General features: G+C 46.5%; 1 protein-coding gene across 12 annotated transcripts; it reads left to right on the top strand.

The window, feature by feature from the left end:
- The first annotated feature begins 1,939 nt into the window (after window positions 1–1,939).
- LOC123061546 (uncharacterized) lies at window positions 1,940–5,847 on the top strand. 12 transcript variants are annotated; one of them, XM_044484694.1, is made up of 5 exons: window positions 1,943–2,410; window positions 3,358–3,473; window positions 4,618–4,778; window positions 5,372–5,458; window positions 5,538–5,847. In XM_044484694.1, the coding sequence occupies exons 1-4, from the start codon at window positions 2,199–2,201 to the stop codon at window positions 5,435–5,437; spliced, it is 555 nt and encodes a 184-aa protein (XP_044340629.1). In that variant the 5' UTR covers window positions 1,943–2,198; the 3' UTR covers window positions 5,438–5,458; window positions 5,538–5,847. The 12 variants fall into 12 exon arrangements, with proteins under 12 accessions (XP_044340636.1, XP_044340637.1, XP_044340638.1 ...); XM_044484696.1 differs by having other exon boundaries at window positions 1,944–2,410; window positions 5,382–5,458; XM_044484701.1 differs by having other exon boundaries at window positions 1,940–2,410; window positions 3,375–3,473; window positions 5,382–5,847.
- Window positions 5,848–16,919: the final 11,072 nt, after the last annotated feature.

Here is a 16,919-nt window from a genome sequence, read left to right as displayed (position 1 = left end):
TGGCACTGTCCAGTCGGGAGTGACGACCAAAACCTCCATGATCAAGTCGACCACGGCTGGGATTTCGACTTCAGTCGGATCAGTAGAGCTTTTTGGTTGCGGGGGCTCTTCTGTGAAAGGATCCTCTTGAACTGACGGGGTGTGGAGATGTTCCAAGAACACATTTCTGGGAATAGGCTTGCGCTTGGAGCCTATCTTCGCCAGATCATCGGCTGCTTGATTCTTGACTCGGGGTATGTGGTGGAGCTCTAACCCCTCAAACTTATTTTCCAACTTTCTCACTCCATTACAATAGCCAGTCATGGCTGGGCTCCTGATGTCCCATTCCTTCATCACTTGATTGACCACTAAATCTGAGTCGCCATAAACCATTAGGCGACGGACGCCGAGTGAAATGGCCATACGCAACCCGTACAGAAGTGCCTCATATTCAGCTTCATTGTTGGAGGAATCAAAGTGAATCTGGAGAACATAACTGAGTTTGTCGCCTCGCGGGGATACCAGGACTACTCCAGCACCAGAACCATTCAACATCTTGGACCCATCAAAGAGCATAGTCCAATGTTCCGGGTGAATCTGAGTCAGTTGTTGCTGTTCACTCCACTCGGCGAGGAAATCTGCTATTGCTTGGGATTGGATTTCTTTCTTTGCCTTAAACTTGATATCCAACGGAAGGAGTTCAATCGCCCACTTTGCCACTCGACTAGTTGCATCTCTGTTGTTCAGAATTTCTGACAATGGAGCATCACTGACGACTGAAACCGAGTGATATGAAACGTAGTGTGCAACTTTCTTTGTCGTCAAAGAAATTCCATAAACAAGCTTATGATATTGTGGATATCTCTGCTTGGAAGGAGTCAAGACTTTAGAAATACAGTACACTAGGCGCCGAACTTTGTAGGCTTTGCCTTCTTTTTCCCGCTCGACTGTGAGCACTGTACCGACAACTTGTCTAGTGGCTGCAATATAAAGCATAAAGGCTCTTTGCTAATTGGGGCAGCAAGCACCGGCTGGGTGGAAAGCAAGGCTTTGAGTTCTACAAACGCTGCATCAGCTTCAGGAGTCTACTCGGACTTGTCAGACTTCTACATCAGTCGGTAAAGAGGTAATGCCTTTTCACCGAGACGAGAAATGAATCGGCTCAATGCAGCCAAACAACCAGTAAGCTTCTGAACATCATGCACACACACGGGGCATCTCATTCGGAGTATGGCACCAACTTTCTTTGGGTTTGCATCGATCCCTTGTTCGGAAACAAGGAAACCGAGTAACTTTCCACCTGGGACTCCGAATGTGCACTTCGACAGATTAAGCTTGATATCATATCTTCTCAGATTGGCAAAGATTTCGGCGAGGTCAGTCAGTAGGTCGGAACCTTTACATGACTTGACCACGATGTCATCCATGTATGCTTCCACATTCGACTGATTTGAGTGAGCAGGCACTTCTGAATCTTGCGCATGAATGTGGCACCAGCATTCTTGAGACCAAAGGGCATGGTAACATAGCAAAAGCACCCGAATGGGGTGATAAAAGTTGTTTTTATTTTATCGGGTGCATACAGTTGGATTTGATGGTACCCGGAATAAACGTCCAAAAAGGACAGACATTAACATCCCGCAGTTGAGTCGACAATTTGATCGATGCGGGGCAGAGGGAAATGATCTTTTGGGCAGGCCTGATTGATATGCTTGAAGTCGATGCACACTACTCGAATCAACGATTTTACCTAGGGCCAAGTTCTTTACCTAGAGCTCATTGATCTCCTCAAGGGAAACAATAGCCATGAACAGTACACCCTAGGGAAAGGGAAATTCCTGTGTGATTTTTCATTGGAAAAAAAGGTAGCCACGGCCTCCCGCTCATTTCTCATTGTCGGCGCGCTTTCTTTGGGTGGCCTGCGCCATATTTCGTCATGGACCCACTGCCCAGTGAGAAAGATGTGGACGCGTGTATTTAGGTCACCTTCCTCATCTCCGTCCGCCGACCCAAAAATCCACCTTCTCCTCTGTTCTCCTTCTCTCCCAAGCCGCCCCATGCCGATTCAGCCCCAACCTGCAGCCTCCTTCTCTCCCTAGCCGCCCCATGCCGATTCAGCCCCAACCTGCAGCATGCAAGGAGCAAGGGGGAACTAGATCGGCCCCAACAGGGCAAGATCCCCGTGCACCAGATCTATCATCCCCATCGTGGGAGCAGCCATGGCCTCCCTGAATCCTTTTGTCCATCCAAAGGATCTGCGCCGACGAGCACAGGGCGAGGTCCTGGTGCACCAGATCCGTCGCCCCCACTACTGGAGGAGCCATGGCATCCCGTTCGCCGCGCGTTCTGCCCTTCTCCAAGAATGGATCTACGCCGACGACCCCATACTGCCCAAGGTCCATTCTCCCACCATGCTTCCGCCACTATCAAGGTCCTCCATCTCCCCTTCTGGTTGGAACCAATCTTGTAATACAATATTCTCTAGATGCTATTAATTTTCTTATCATTTGATTTGTGACTGCTCATTGCATCAGGACATTAGTTTATATGTAACATGAGTCATTGATACTCACTGTAAAACTCTCTAGGTAAATATTTGTGTGATGATCTTATTCAGTTAATTCCCTTGCTCGCTAGCCCTCGTTCGGACTAGACTCTGTTCTGCAATATATCTTCGTATGTCATAATGATATAAACACGAGCTACATAATTTAGGCATTTGGCATTATAATTAAATGGTATTTCGGCAGTTCAACATGTTAGAAATTGGGTGGTTTATTATTCTAACCACAATAAAATTATATATGGTTGATTGACTGCATCATAACATGACATAGTTATGTGATAATAGTAACTTAGCAAGTGGGGTGACATTCATGTTCCTGCACTATTTTCTCAATTGTGATTTTCATTTGAGAAGGCAAAGAGAGGTTTGACAGGAGTGTTCTTACTTCTGTCATTCTGTGAAGTCAATCGTTGCATGAATTCTGGTTTTTTGTTGTAGCCTTTACGTTAGATTTTTATTTGGTAGGCATATCACCTGATTGGCAGTGAGCTGCATCCATCAATAAAAGAATAGATGATATTTGAGTCTGTTAAGAAATTGCCCCCATTAAGTTGAGATCAATCAAGTTAGTTACTAGGGACCTGGAGGTCGTGCAAGACAGATCCATCTCTCATGCATGTGAAATCTGGACATGCATCCTTCAGTTCATCATATACTAGTTTAAATATGGGATTCATCCTAAATGTCCTCATATCCCACTCTTTTATTTCATGAAACTGAGAGATGTGCATCTACGCAATATATTTGCTCAGCTCATCATGGTCTCAACTAAGTCGTGAAGCTGCTTGTTTGACCAATTGACCAACATGTAGATCTTGGCACACGACAGAGTTACCGTGTGGTGTGACCGGGGCTTCTTCCACTATGACCCCTCCTGCCCTGCCTCTTCGGTGGCCCCGATTCTTCTTCCACTCTGGGATAGCTCGTGGTAAGCCACTGGTTCTCTCCTCTGCCCTCTCTCTCTCACACACACACGCACCCATGCACACACACACACACACACACACGTGCGTGCGCGCACACACACACATGACCTGCGTGTCCATGGCCATAGTGCTGTGGAATTTTTTATTCTGGCCATCGTGCCTAGTTCTTGGTTTCGTCATACCTCATTCATCATATAACGTCAAACATATTCTGTTTTTCATCAACAATATTGTTTTAATGCTTGTTTCAGGGTTATGTGAAGGTACTTCTGTATAAATTTAGACATCATGGAGTTTACTACACTATCATTGTTCATGTTCTTGGCCTTGGTCACCATAAATATTGTCCTGTCGATGTTATTTAGCTCCAGCCATTGTAGCATCAAAGCGTTTGTTAGACTTAATTTCTATTTGTTTGTTAGACTTCATTTAGTTCAAGGGAGCTGGTTCAGGCAATTAACACATGCGACTACGATATGTCTGCGAGTGGACGTTTTTCCAAGAGATCAAAGCGTTTGTTAGACTTAATTTCTGTTCGTTTCGGGCTATGCATTGTCCCAGACTTTGTAATAAGGTAGCTAACGCCCTTGCGTCGTTCGGTGCAAAGATGGATGTTGATCCCCAAGCCCTTTGGCCAGGAGGTGCTCCTACTTTCGTACAGGACTTGGTGCCCAGCGATTATGCTGTGCATTTTGGCTAATGGAATAAAAATGAGTTCCAAGTAAAAGACAACCATTGTGGCATCAAACACCTCCTATAGGAATATTCAGCATGCCCAAGCAATACTTTACATTTTTGTGTGCATCTACTGGTTATATTCCTTGACTGTGTCCTTCTGCATTCACAATAAGTTCTTAAATCTGCATCAAGTTGGTTGCTTTGTGTGTTCACTGATATAATATTATCTGCCTAGTCGGAGGATTCCAATTTTCTCACACTCTGCATTCTTATACATCTTACTGTTAACCATGTAGATGCAGTATGCTGATAGCTCAAGTAGGTTTTCTAATTTCGCAAAACAAAAACAAACAAACTAGGTTGTCTAATTACTTGTAAAGCTAACAAACGACAATGATGTCTCGTGAAGCTTCAGATTTCTCATATACGTTCAAGTAAAATGCTGATGTTGGGTTTGTCCTTGTGCAGGATATGGTACATCATCATCACCTATGAAGAGGAGAAGGGGTTTATCGTGTCAGGAAAGGTGTGTGGTGGTAGGCTTGGTCTCCGGCCTCGGCAACTTTCGTTGGCCCCGGTGCCGTGCGGCTGAGGCGATGTTGTTTGGCATCAGCTACAAAATAGCCATGGTGAGCTCCTCTCCATCGTCTGCTAATTCATGTAATCACATGATGTTCAAGATTCTCTTATGTATGGTTTTAGACATTTAGAAGTGGGGTTTAGTGAGGCTAAAAAACATTCAATTATTTGTACGTGCCAATTCAAGTAACTGCTTTTTTGAGATGGCTGTGATGTTCTTTTTCTTTTTGACCTGTTGTTTTTTTGCACCTTTGATGATCTTTTACATATATAGTGGTTTATGCACTGTAATGGTTAATTGACTGCAACATAACATAATGTAGTTGTATTATAAAAGTAACTTAGCAAGTGGGATACCATACATGTTCCTGCATTGTTTGTCAAGTGTGGTTTTTATTTCAGAAGGCAACAGAGAGGCATGACACGCATGCTTTGCTGCAAAAGTTCAAAAATTGTGTCTTCTTCATGCGATTAAACTTAGAAATTGAGAGGCTATTTTCTGGACACATGCAGTTTCATTTTGAGCTTGGTTGACTTTCGAGAGGTTTGAAAACATGCGTTGTAACTCAGATAGATCATATAGCACTGTACTTATTTTCTGGTATTTTGTATAAACAGATAAATATTTTGTTCTTATTTTCAGTTATTTACAGGTTATTGCCGACATGAGGTCTATATGTCCATGATTGTTGTGCTACTGTTAATATGATGCAGATTTTTGTGTTCTTACGTAAGCTGCCAATTTTTTATATTTTATCTAAGTGCCGAACTTGTGATTCTTATACTCAGCCTCATATTTTGTGAGCCAGATGTTCCTCTTTAAGACCTGGAAGGGCAACCTGTTGCAAGTGCTCAAGGGGTGTTCAGAGCATATACTTCTCAAGGCCAACATTGTGATGCATGTGTAGTTAGTTTAGAAGTGTTTTGGTATAGCAACACGAGCTGATATGTAGTTTGGTCTGTAGTTCATTGTATATGCAAGTCGAATTATCCTGACCATTTTATGAAACTTAATCTAGCTTTTTATTGGATTGCTGGGTGGTATGAATATGTTGTATGATGAATAATTTTGAATTATGGTTGGTATAAATCCAAATTTGGCATGTGTTACTAGGGCAATATGGCAAATATTTATAATTCAAATTGCTGCTATATATCAAAATAGGGCCCCACAAGCTTTCCCTAGGGCAATATGACCCTAGGGATATGTACTTTCCATGTTGGCAAAGCTGACCCAGTGTATACTTTCCCTAGAGCATGTGCCCCTAGGTAAAGTGTACTTCCCCTAGGGCTGGTGGAAAACGGTAGGGAAAGCCCTCTTTCCCGTCTATACTTCACCTAGTGCCCTTAGGTAATGCCTTTACCTAGAGTTTTTGGGCTTTCACCTAGGGTATTCTACCCTAGGTAAAATCGTTGATTCTAGTAGTGGCACATGCGAAGTGAATCGTCTTTCTTGGGAACCATGACAACATTGGCGAGCCACTCGGAGTAGTATATCTCGCAGATGAACTCAGCTGCTAGAAGTCGAGCCACCTCTTCACCAATTGCCTTCCTCTTCTCCACGGCGGACCAACGGAGATGCTCTTTGACAGGTTTTGCTTTCGGGTCGACTCACAAACGGTGCTTAGCCAGTCCCCTGGATACACCCGGCATGTCAGAAGGCTTCCATACAAATATGTCCTAGTTCTCACGGAGGAACTGGATGAGTGCTTCTTCCTATTTGCTATCGAGTGTTGTTGAAATATGAGTCAAAGCAGCATTGAGATCGGTCGGGTGAATGTGAACTTGCTTTGTTTCGCCAGACGACTGAAATGCAGATTCTGAAGCAGGCTTCTTGGCACGTAACAAATCACTCGAATCTACATTTTTCTGGTACTCTTGCATCTCGACTGTTGCCATCTGTTCATCGGCAATCTTTGAGCCCTTCTGGAAGGACTCTTCTGCTCTCTGCCGATTCCCGGTAACTGTGATCACACCTCTGGGCCCAGGCATCTTCAACTTCAGGTACACATAACACTGTGAAAGTCCACGACTTCAAATGTCAAATTTTCCTTGCGGTAATTCTTGGAATCATCGAAAACCACATCAAGGGTAATCTAGCCGAGTGAATCGACCTTCTTCCCCGGTATGACTCCGTGGAATCGCATGTTGCTCTCGCTGAGCTTGGACATCGGGATGCCCATCCCTTTGAGGGTCTCGGCGTACAAAATGTTCAAGCCACTGCCACCGTCCATCAAGACCTTGGTCAGTCGAGTACCCTCAACGACTGGGTCGACCACCAGCGCTTGCCGCCCAGGGGTAGCTACATGCGCTGGGTGATTGGACTGGTCGAATGTGATGGGAGTCTTTGCCCACTTCAAATACGTCGTTGTTGAAGGAAATATGCCCTAGAGGAAATAATAAAGTTGTTATTTATATTTCCATATATCATGATAAATGTTTATTATTCATGCTAGAATTGTATTAACCGGAAACTTAGTACATGTGTGAATTCATAGAAAAACTGAGTGTCACTAGTATGCCTCTACTTGACTAGCTCATTAATCAAATGTGGTTAAGTTTCCTAACCATAGACACGAGTTGTCATTTGATTAATGGGATCACATTATTAGAGAATGATGTGATTGACTTGACCCATCCGTTAGCTTAGCACGATGATCGTTTAGTTTGTTGCTATTGCTTTCTTCATAACTTATACATGTTCCTATGACTATGGGATTATGCAACTCCCGAATACCGGAGGAACACTTAGCATGCTATCAAACGTCACAACATAACTGGGTGACTATAAAGATGCTCTACAGGTGTCTCCGGTGGTGTTTGTTGAGTTGGCATAAATCGAGATTAGGATTTGTCACTCCGTGTATCGAAGAGGTATCTCTGGGCCCTCTCGGTAATGCACATCACTATAAGCCTTGCAAGCAATGTGAGTAATGAGTTAGTTACGTGATGTTGCATTACGGAACGAGTAAAGAGACTTGCCGGTAACGAGATTGAACTAGGTATTGAGATACCGACGATCGAATCTCGGGCAAGTAACATACCGATGACAAAGGGAACAATGTATGTTGTTATGCGGTTTGACCGATAAAGATCTTCATAGAACATGTAGGAACCAATATGAGCATCCAGGTTCCGCTATTGGTTATTGACCGGAGATGAGTCTCGGTCATGTCTACATAGTTCTCGAACTTGTAGGGTCCGCATGCTTAACGTTCGGTGACGATCGGTATTATGAGTTTATGTGTTTTGATGTACCGAAGGTAGTTCGGAGTCTCGGATATGATCACGGACATGACGAGGAGTCTCGAAATGGTAGAGACATAAATATTGATATATTGGAAGGCTATGTTTGGACATTGGAATGGTTCGGGGTGAGTTCAGGCATTTACCGGAGTACCGAGGGGGGTTATCGAAACCCCCCGGGGAGTGTATGGGCCTTATTGGGCCTTAGTGGGAGACTGGAGGAGGCTGCCAAGGTGGAGGGCGCCCCCCCTCCAAGCCTAATCCGAATTGGGTGGGGGCCGGCCCCCTTCCTTCCCTCTCTCTCCCGTTTCCTTTCTCTCCTACTCCAACAAGGGAAGGGGGAATCCTACTCCCACCGGGAGTAGGACTCCCCCACTGGGGCGCGCCATAGAGGACTGGCCCTCCTCCTCCCCCACTCCTTTATATACGGGGGAGGGGGCACCCCATAGATACACAAGTTGATTGTTTAGCCGTGTGCGGTGCCCCCTCCACAGATTTCCACCTTGGTCATATCGTTGTAGTGCTTAGGCGAAGCCCTGCGTCGGTAACTTCATCATCACCGTCATCACGCCGTCGTGCTGAAGAAACTTTCCCTCGACCTCAGCTGGATCTAGAGTTCGTGGGACGTCACCTAGCTGAATGTGTGCAGATCGCGGAGGTGCCGTACCTTCGGTGCTAGGATCGGTCGAATGGTGAAGACATACGACTTCATCAACCGCATTGTCATAACGCTTCCGCTTATGGTCTACGAGGGTACGTGGACAACATCGTCCCTTCTCGTTGCTATGCATCACCTAGATGGATCTTGCGTGTGCGTAGGAATTTTTTTGAAATTACTGCGTTCCCCAACAGTTGTTGCCGGAGCAACTATGTTCACTTCTCTATTGATGACTTTCAGTCAACTTTTGCTCTCAACATTAGCAAAAATCACTAAAGTGGCATTGACATTGGGCTAACCATCCTCCTCCTATTTGTCCTCATCCTTATCAGATTCTTTCTCTTTCTCACTGGGCTGCCCCTCTCGGAACTGCTGGATAAGGAGTCGACACTGTCGAGTGGTATGCTTGGGATAAATCAGGTTTCCCTCTTCATCCTTGTTGGTGTGTACATGACATGGCAAATCTAGCACATCATTTCCCGCTTGATCTCTCACCTTCTTGGGTATCCATGGCCCTTTAGGCTTCCCTTTGAATTTTCCTTGGGTCACAACTGCAGTTTCACCAGGTGCCGCGGGCTCGGTTTTGCACTTATGCTTCCGACTGGAATTTCCTCCTCCGGTGTTCTGGGCGACTGGTCTGTTCTTGCCACTGTGGAGTCGGTCTTCTTCCTCACCGTTAGTGTACCGAGTGGCTATTTCCATAATTCGGGTCAGGGTCATATCTCCTGTCTGACCAAATTTCAGGTTGAGCTCTCAGTACCGAATACCCTCCTTGAAGGCGCAAACTGCTTGGTGTGGCGATACATTCTCCACTGTGTGATGCAAAGTGGTCCACCTCTGGATGTAATCTCTCAAGGTTTCATTAGGCTTCTGGACACAATGCTGTAACTCAGTCAGCCCTGCTGGTCGCTTGCAAGTGCCCTCAAACGTTCTGACAAACACCCGAGCCAACTCTTCCCAACTGAAGATACTGCCAGGAGCTAACTGATTCAACCAGGCTCTGGCTGAGCCTTCCAACATCAGGGGGAGGTGCTTCATGGCTACATCATCATTACCGCCGCCAATCTGCACTGCCACTCGGTAATCTTCTAGCCAAGTATCGGGCTTCGACTCACCGGTGAACTTACTTACTCCAGTCGCCAACCTGAAGTTGGGAGGAATTTCTGCGGCTCTAATGGCTCTGCTGAAACACTCAGGCCCGAAAACATGCACTCTGCTGCCAGTCGGACGGTCTCTATCTTGTCCTTCTCTGTGGTCTCTATTCCGGTCGACCAGACCCTGTACCAAAACTGACCTTGCATCAAACCCGGGTTCTCTAGGGTCAACTAGAAGTCTTCGCTCGTCACCATACGGACGCCTGTCATCGTATTGCCGAGGTGCATACGATCCACCCCTTGGAGGGGGCGTAGGCACTTGACGGCGGTCCTCACAGCTGAACTGATGATCATATTGCTCGTGGTTCTGACCCAGGTACTGCTCTTGATGGTGCCCTCGACCCTCATGCCGAAGAGGCGATCTTGGGCTGTGAACCGACTGGACGGTGTCTGCTACCATGGATCTGCTATGGATCATGTTGCGCGACTGGGAAACTGTTGTGTTCTGCTCTCCTACTGCCCGAAGCAGCGCTCGAATCTGCATCAAACCTCTTCCAGCCTCTGATTGGGACGGCTGGATCGACTCTGCTATGCGGGCCACAACAGTAAGATTCTGAATTGGAGTGCGGTATACCTGAGGTTCAGGCAGGAACAATTTTCGCTATCGCTGACTGGATTCAGGGATCTGTTGTCAAGCACATTCATCGAGTGAATGCTGAAGGTTCTCCAGCCACGCGCGCTCAGCCAGAGTGGCCAGACGCGCAACCTCCAAGGCCCAAGCCTCGGAGGTCTCCCCGACGATGGGAGTGTAGGGTGCCTCCATGTTGCGATGATGCAGCTCCTCCCTGTGCTGCGAAGTGAGGGCTTGAGGACGATATTCTTCGTGAAGATGCGATGGATTGCCACCACCGTTGCCGCCGTAACTGCGATGGAACCCAGGCGGGCTGCATGGCGTGTCGACCATCAGGACTTCTGCCGTAGGGTCGCTGCTGTCGCACTCGGATAGGGTCTCGACGGAACCAGTCGACAGGTCAAACAGCCCGTGGAGAGATTTGTCGGGCTCGATTGCCGTGACTTGAGGGGTGGCCGACTGCCGAGCCACCGCGTGCTTTACCCACCGCTGAAGCCGCGATCGACTGGATCGCTTGCGACGACAAGCAGCGGAAAGCGAAGATGTTGCGGGAGCCTACCGATATTCTGGGTCGATGGCTGCCGCAGAAGGACGCCGCGGATGCACGTGCGGAAGTGCGTTGCCTCGCGGACGGGGAGCGTCTCGACGTCGAGGGGGCCTCCTGGAGCCATGCGGAATCGTCGGCGATGAAAACGAGCGTGCCGAGACGGATCTCGCGACCCTCAGCCAAACCACCGCCGGAAACCATGATGATGGAGATCGAGAAAATCGTAACCTCACCGGAAGTCGCTAAGACACCTGCCCCAGGGTGGGCACCAACTGTCGTGGGAGTAAGTTTGATAGTAGAATAGGGGTACGAAGGAGGAGGCAAGATCCTAGCTACGGTGAGATTGTGCACTCAAGATTTATGAGTCCAGGCCCTTCTCAGAGGAAGTAACAGCCCTACGTCTCGGTGCCCGGAGGCTTGGTCGGCTGGATTATGCGTGAAGTTACAGGAGGTGCGAACCCTTGTCCCAGTGGAGGGGGTGGCTTATATAGAGTGCTCCATGACCCCAGCCAGCCCACGTTACAAGGGGTTCAATGTACATTAAGGTGGGACATTACTGGTAACACCAACAATAAAGACACATAAATGACCATTAAGACTACAGAGTGAACGCCTGACCGTTGCCATCCTGAGTGACTTTAGATCTTCTGTACTCCGAGTGGTTCCTGGTGTGGTCAAATGATTATGTCTTGGTCAAATATAATTGGGTTATCTCAGTGGAATTGTTGGTCGAGTGGGTTGCACTCTGAGGTGATTTCAGTCGGTAGATGCTGCTGCACTTTTGAATGCCTATGACTCTAGGGCAGTGTCCTTGGGAAGGGTGTCTAGGTCAGGCCTATTACCCTACCCTAGGTACATATCATCGTCAGGTAGGTCACCTCCTCCTCCTCTGGCGCCACATAGGGGGGCGACAGCGTGTAGTTGGCATCAAGATGGATGGCGGAGCACGTCGTGCTCGATCGCGAACCACATTTCCCAGTTCGGCGAGTCCGCCGCGTAGGCCGGGTAACGATGTTACGCCATCATGAGCTGGGTATGCCACAGGCAGATCTCCTTGGCGCGCGCCCCCGCGAAACACGGCACCGCAGCACCAGAATGTGGTGGGGTCCAGGTGCCAGTCGTGGCGGAGATTCATGTCGGGGAACAGCAGTGGGACGCGGTACTCCGAGTGGTACAATGCGGTGCATGGGGATGACCACGCGCTCCCGTGGTCGGCACATGTCCCCCGCTACTGGTACTAGTACCCACCTTGCTGGCCCATGCGAGGAGTTGGCCTAGGTGTCATGCTTCGCCTTCGCCTTCCCCTTCCCAAAGAAGCTAGCCATGGCTAGGATTTCGTGTCACTAGCGAGGGAGCGGGGGGTTTGGCTACATGTGAACGGGAGTGAGAAGTGGATGAGGCCGACCACCCACACGCTTGCCATTTAAAATAAGTGTGGACGGTAGCCTTCCATTGGTTGTTGTGTGGGCCCGAGTTAGATGATCACATTTTTTGAGAAACATTGTAGAAAACAAAAAAATCATCCTACGATCAACTAGGAACACTATGAAGACGTGGTTTGCATCGGATCATTACCAACAACGTGTTGCAGTGGAAGAAGAGTCGGCGTAGATCATACTTAAAGTTTCTTGAACCATTCACGAACGATCCCTCGAACTTGATGAAGATCATTTATGAAGTCCCTCGAACTATTCACGAACGATCCTTCGGACAAAAGACTGAAAGCACGACCAATCCACAGTTTGCAAATGATACGTCTTCAACGTATCTACAAAGTTTGATTGTTCCATGCTATTATAGTATCAATCTTGGATGTTTTATATTTATTTAGAAGCAATTATATATTATATTTTGGGACTAACCTATTAACTTAGTGTCCAGTGTCAGTTGTTGTTTTTGCCTGTTTTTGGTTTTCAGAATTTCAGTACCAAACGAAGTCCAAATGCCATGAAACTTTTTGGAGATATTTTTCTAGACAAAAGGGACACTGGAAGCTTTGGGAGAGGGCCAGAAGATGAAGCGTGGGCTCACAAGGCATCAGGGGCGCCCTCGTGGCTCGTGGGGCCCACGAGGCTTTGTTTGACCTAACTCTGCCTCTATAAATTATCTAAATTCGAGAAACCAACAAAGAGCCATCCAAAACACTTTTTTTTCCGCTGCAAGTTCCTATCTTGCAAGATCCCATTTGGAGGCCTTTTCCGGCACTCTGCCAGAGGTAGAATCAATCACGGACGGGCTCTATATCAACCTTGCTTCCCTTCCGATGATGTGTGAGTAGTTTACCAGAGACCTACGGGTCCATAGTTAGTAGCTAGATGGATCTCTCTCTCTCTCTCTCTGATCTTCAATACAATATTCTCCTCGATGTTCTTGGAGTTCTATTCGATGCAATCACTTTTTGCGGTGTGTTTGTTGGGATCCGATGAATTGTGAGTTTATGATTAGATTATCCATGAATATTATTTGAGTCTTCTCTGAAATATTTTATGCATGATTATTATAGCTTTGTATTTCTCTTCAATCTATTGATTTGCTTTGGCCAACTAGATTGATTTTTCTTGCAATGGGAGATGTGCTCTGTGATGGGTTTGATCTTGCGGTTCTCAATCCCAGTGATAGAAAGGGACATGACACATATCTGTATCATTGCCATTAAGGATAAAAAGATGGGGTTTATCATGCATTAGTTTACTTTGTCTACATCATGTCATTTTTGCTTAAGGCGTTGCTCCATTCTTTATGAAGTTAATACTCTAGATGCATGCTGGATAGCAGACGATGTGTGGAGTAATAGTAGTAGATGTAGAATCATTTTGGTCTACTTATCTCGGACGTGATGCCTATATACATGATCGTTGCCATGGATATCGTCATGATTATTTGCTTTTCTATCAATTGCCCAACAGTAATTTGTTTACCCATCGTATGATATTTTCAAGAGAGAAGCCTCTAGTGAAAACTATGGCCCCGTGGTCTACTTTTACCATATATTTAAATCCAAAAATACCTTGCTGCAATTTTTCTTTAGTTATTTTGTTTTGTGTTTTATCAATCTACCTATCACTACAAAATATAATCTTGCAAGTAATCGTCAAGGGATTGACAACCCCTTATTCACGTTGGGTGCAAGTATTTGTTATTTTGTGTGCAGGTACTGCTAATGAGGTGTTGTATGATTCTCCTACTTGATAGATAACCTTGGTTCTTAACTGAGGAAAATATTGATAACCCACAAGTATAGGGGATCGCAACAATTTTCGAGGGTAGAGTTTTCAACCCAAATTTATTGATTCTACACAAGGGGAGTTGTCGGTGTCAAAACCGGCGGATCTCGGGTAGGGGGTTCCGAACTGTGCGTCTAAGGCGGATGGTAACAGGAGGTAGGGGACACGAAGTTTTACCCAGGTTCGGGCCCTCTTGATGTAGGTAAAACCCAACGTCCTACTTGATTAATATTGATGATATGGGTAGTACAAGTGTAGATCTACCACGAGATCAGAGAGGCTAAACCCTAGAAGCTAGCCTATGGTATGATCATTGTATATGTTCTATCGACTAGCCTGGCCTCGGTTTATATAATGCACCAGAGGCCTAGGATAACAAGAGTCCTAGCCGAATACGCCGGTGGGGAGGAGTCCTTGTCTTGATCGCCAAGTCTTTTGGAATCTTCCTTGTATGCGGCAGCTGTCCGAACTGGCCCATGAGTATGCGGCCATGGGGGTCCTCGGCCCAATCCAACTGATCGAGAGACGACATGATGAGTACCCCCTAGTCCAGGACACTGTCAGTAGCCCCCTGAACCGGTCTTCAAGTTAGGGACGCTCCTCGATTCTTCCGAACTGTTCTTCATCTTCGGTTGTCGGTCTTGAAAACTGGTTCAACAAACTTCTCATCTTCGATCTTGAGGATCGCCGAAATGCATTCGACGAGTTTACACGTCGGGTATCCGAGGAGCCCCTTTAAGTTTCCGGCCTTTATCAATGCCTTGTTGTTTTTATGCCACACCTCGGGTTTGAAGTTGTTCCCGGGAGGCAGTGTCCTCTTGCGTCCGAGCTCTAACGCCAGATTGCATTCGAGGTATCTTTTGCAGCCGAGCACCAATGCCAGACTGCTTCCGAGCTCCAACGCCGAAATGTATCCGAGCTCCAACGCCGGACTATGTCCAAGCTCCAACGCCGGACTATATCCAAGATGTCATAGATCATCTTGGTCCAAAAAAGTTGAAGGAGTTTAGCCGAGCTTAATGCTGGAAATGCCCTCTATGGAGCCAGCCACTAGCGCCCGAGCTTTATGCCGGACTGCTTCCGAGGTGGTGCACCACCCGACAGCAGGCTGATATTTTGTGAATATTTTTTATTGGTGCAATTTATTCTCTGCCGAGATATATAACCGGTATATGTATATCCAGTAGCCCTCAAGGTGTGTGTCGGTCTAAAACCCGAGATGCACCTGAAGGAAAACATGAAACCACTGTTCCTAGTAGCCCCTGAGACTCGGGCCGATGCGCGAAATCGGCCTGAGGATCAACACATAGCTCGGCAGCATACATAGGAATAAAAACGCAGTGTAATATATAGTGATCGGCGAACGGGCCCTTGAGAGAGGGTCTTGAAAAGTTGCCGTAATTTATTTAGCTTGACGCCGGATAGGTCCAAATGGTACCTATTGTTATCCGAAGACACGTTTGCCCATAGTTCGGTCAAGCCGAACACTTGGCATTTGGAATTCTCTGCATTGAAATAAGCAATGCAGTAGCCCCCGAGACACTGGTCGGGTGGCAACACCAGATCAGGTGGTTGATGTGCCCCTTTAATTTTTGTAAATAATGAGCGCAAAGCCCAGTAGCCCCCGAGCCTTAATGTGGGCACGGGTGGCCGAATTAAGGATCGATATCCAGAGTAAAATCACAGATTATGTGTAATGATTCTATGTATCCAAGTACTTTACATCATTATTTTGACTCCATTGTGACTGTTTATCAGTTGAAAGTGGCCCATCGTCGGCTTCTACCCCTTGGTAGATACCACGCAGGGTGTTTCCGCACTAACAAAACAACCCTTAGCCGATGGCTCGGTGCCCGGAGGCGGTTGTGTTAGCAGAAACGAAGCAATCAAATATGCGGGCTTTATAACTTTCCCTTAGTCATAGGAGCTTTAAGTTGGGGAAGCTAGCTATGAGCCCCCGGTTACTGTTCGGCGACATCCGAGGTCAAGCCGTAAACACTTCGGCCAATGTTATGAACGGCCCATCATTTAATATAGTCATCGGATCGCTGACTAGTTTACGCCTATTGTGATAGTCAGTTTTCGGCTTTCTCCACTGAGGTGCTTGACCATGCGAGCTGGAAGCACAATCGTAGTAGTTCTCCCTCTGCACACCTAGCCGAACAAAGCGGAACATAGGAGGCAAGAACAAGAGCCGGGCAACCCAACTATTGACCGAAGACACAATTCGAAACCAATGCATATATAGCAATATCCGAGAATGTTTTTTCCGGATCCCTAAAGGTGTCCGGAGTTGTACTGCGAGACTAATGGTGGAAACGCACAAATAGTTCAAAAGTGCCATAGGCTTGGAAAACCAAAAAACGTCAGAAAAAATCGACGTCCGAACTAGATCAATTGTTCGGTGCCAATCAGAAAATTGGACTTTAAAAAAAGTGCTTCTATCATGCTTTAACATGACACATCCTATCTCAAGACTTCAAGCGGGTCAGCCTACGGCTTCAACCTCCTATCCCGAAGGCGGAGTACTTCTCATTAGGCCAGTTTAGCAAACTAAACTCTAGCGGCTTTGAGAGAGAAATTAGGCTCCCCGGCTAGTGACCACACACTCATGTCGAAAAAAGGAGTGATAAATAGTAATAATAATAAAAACTTTGCAACGACTAAGAAGAAGAACACTTATTATAAAACGGCTCATATAAATTTAAGAGCCCCCAAGTGACTTGGGTAAAAGAATTTTATGTATAATGATTGTATGTACCGAAGTACTAATATCATATCTTTGTTCACC

The sequence above is a fragment of the Triticum aestivum genome, chromosome 3A, assembly GCF_018294505.1.
Source record: "Triticum aestivum cultivar Chinese Spring chromosome 3A, IWGSC CS RefSeq v2.1, whole genome shotgun sequence".
Lineage (NCBI taxonomy): Eukaryota > Viridiplantae > Streptophyta > Magnoliopsida > Poales > Poaceae > Triticum > Triticum aestivum.
Note: the sequence above shows the minus strand (reverse complement) of the source record. Positions and strands in the feature narration are given on the sequence as shown.

Bases quoted from the DNA above. Each gene is read 5' to 3' on its own strand.
- LOC123061546 (XM_044484692.1), top strand. From the start codon at position 2,199: ATGGCCTCCCTGAATCCTTTTGTCCATCCAAAGGATCTGCGCCGACGA. The intron at 2,411-3,357 runs GTCCTCCATCTC...ACCAACATGTAG, and splicing joins ATGCTTCCGCCACTATCAAG to ATCTTGGCACACGACAGAGT. The intron at 3,474-4,617 runs GTAAGCCACTGG...GTCCTTGTGCAG, and splicing joins CCACTCTGGGATAGCTCGTG to GATATGGTACATCATCATCA.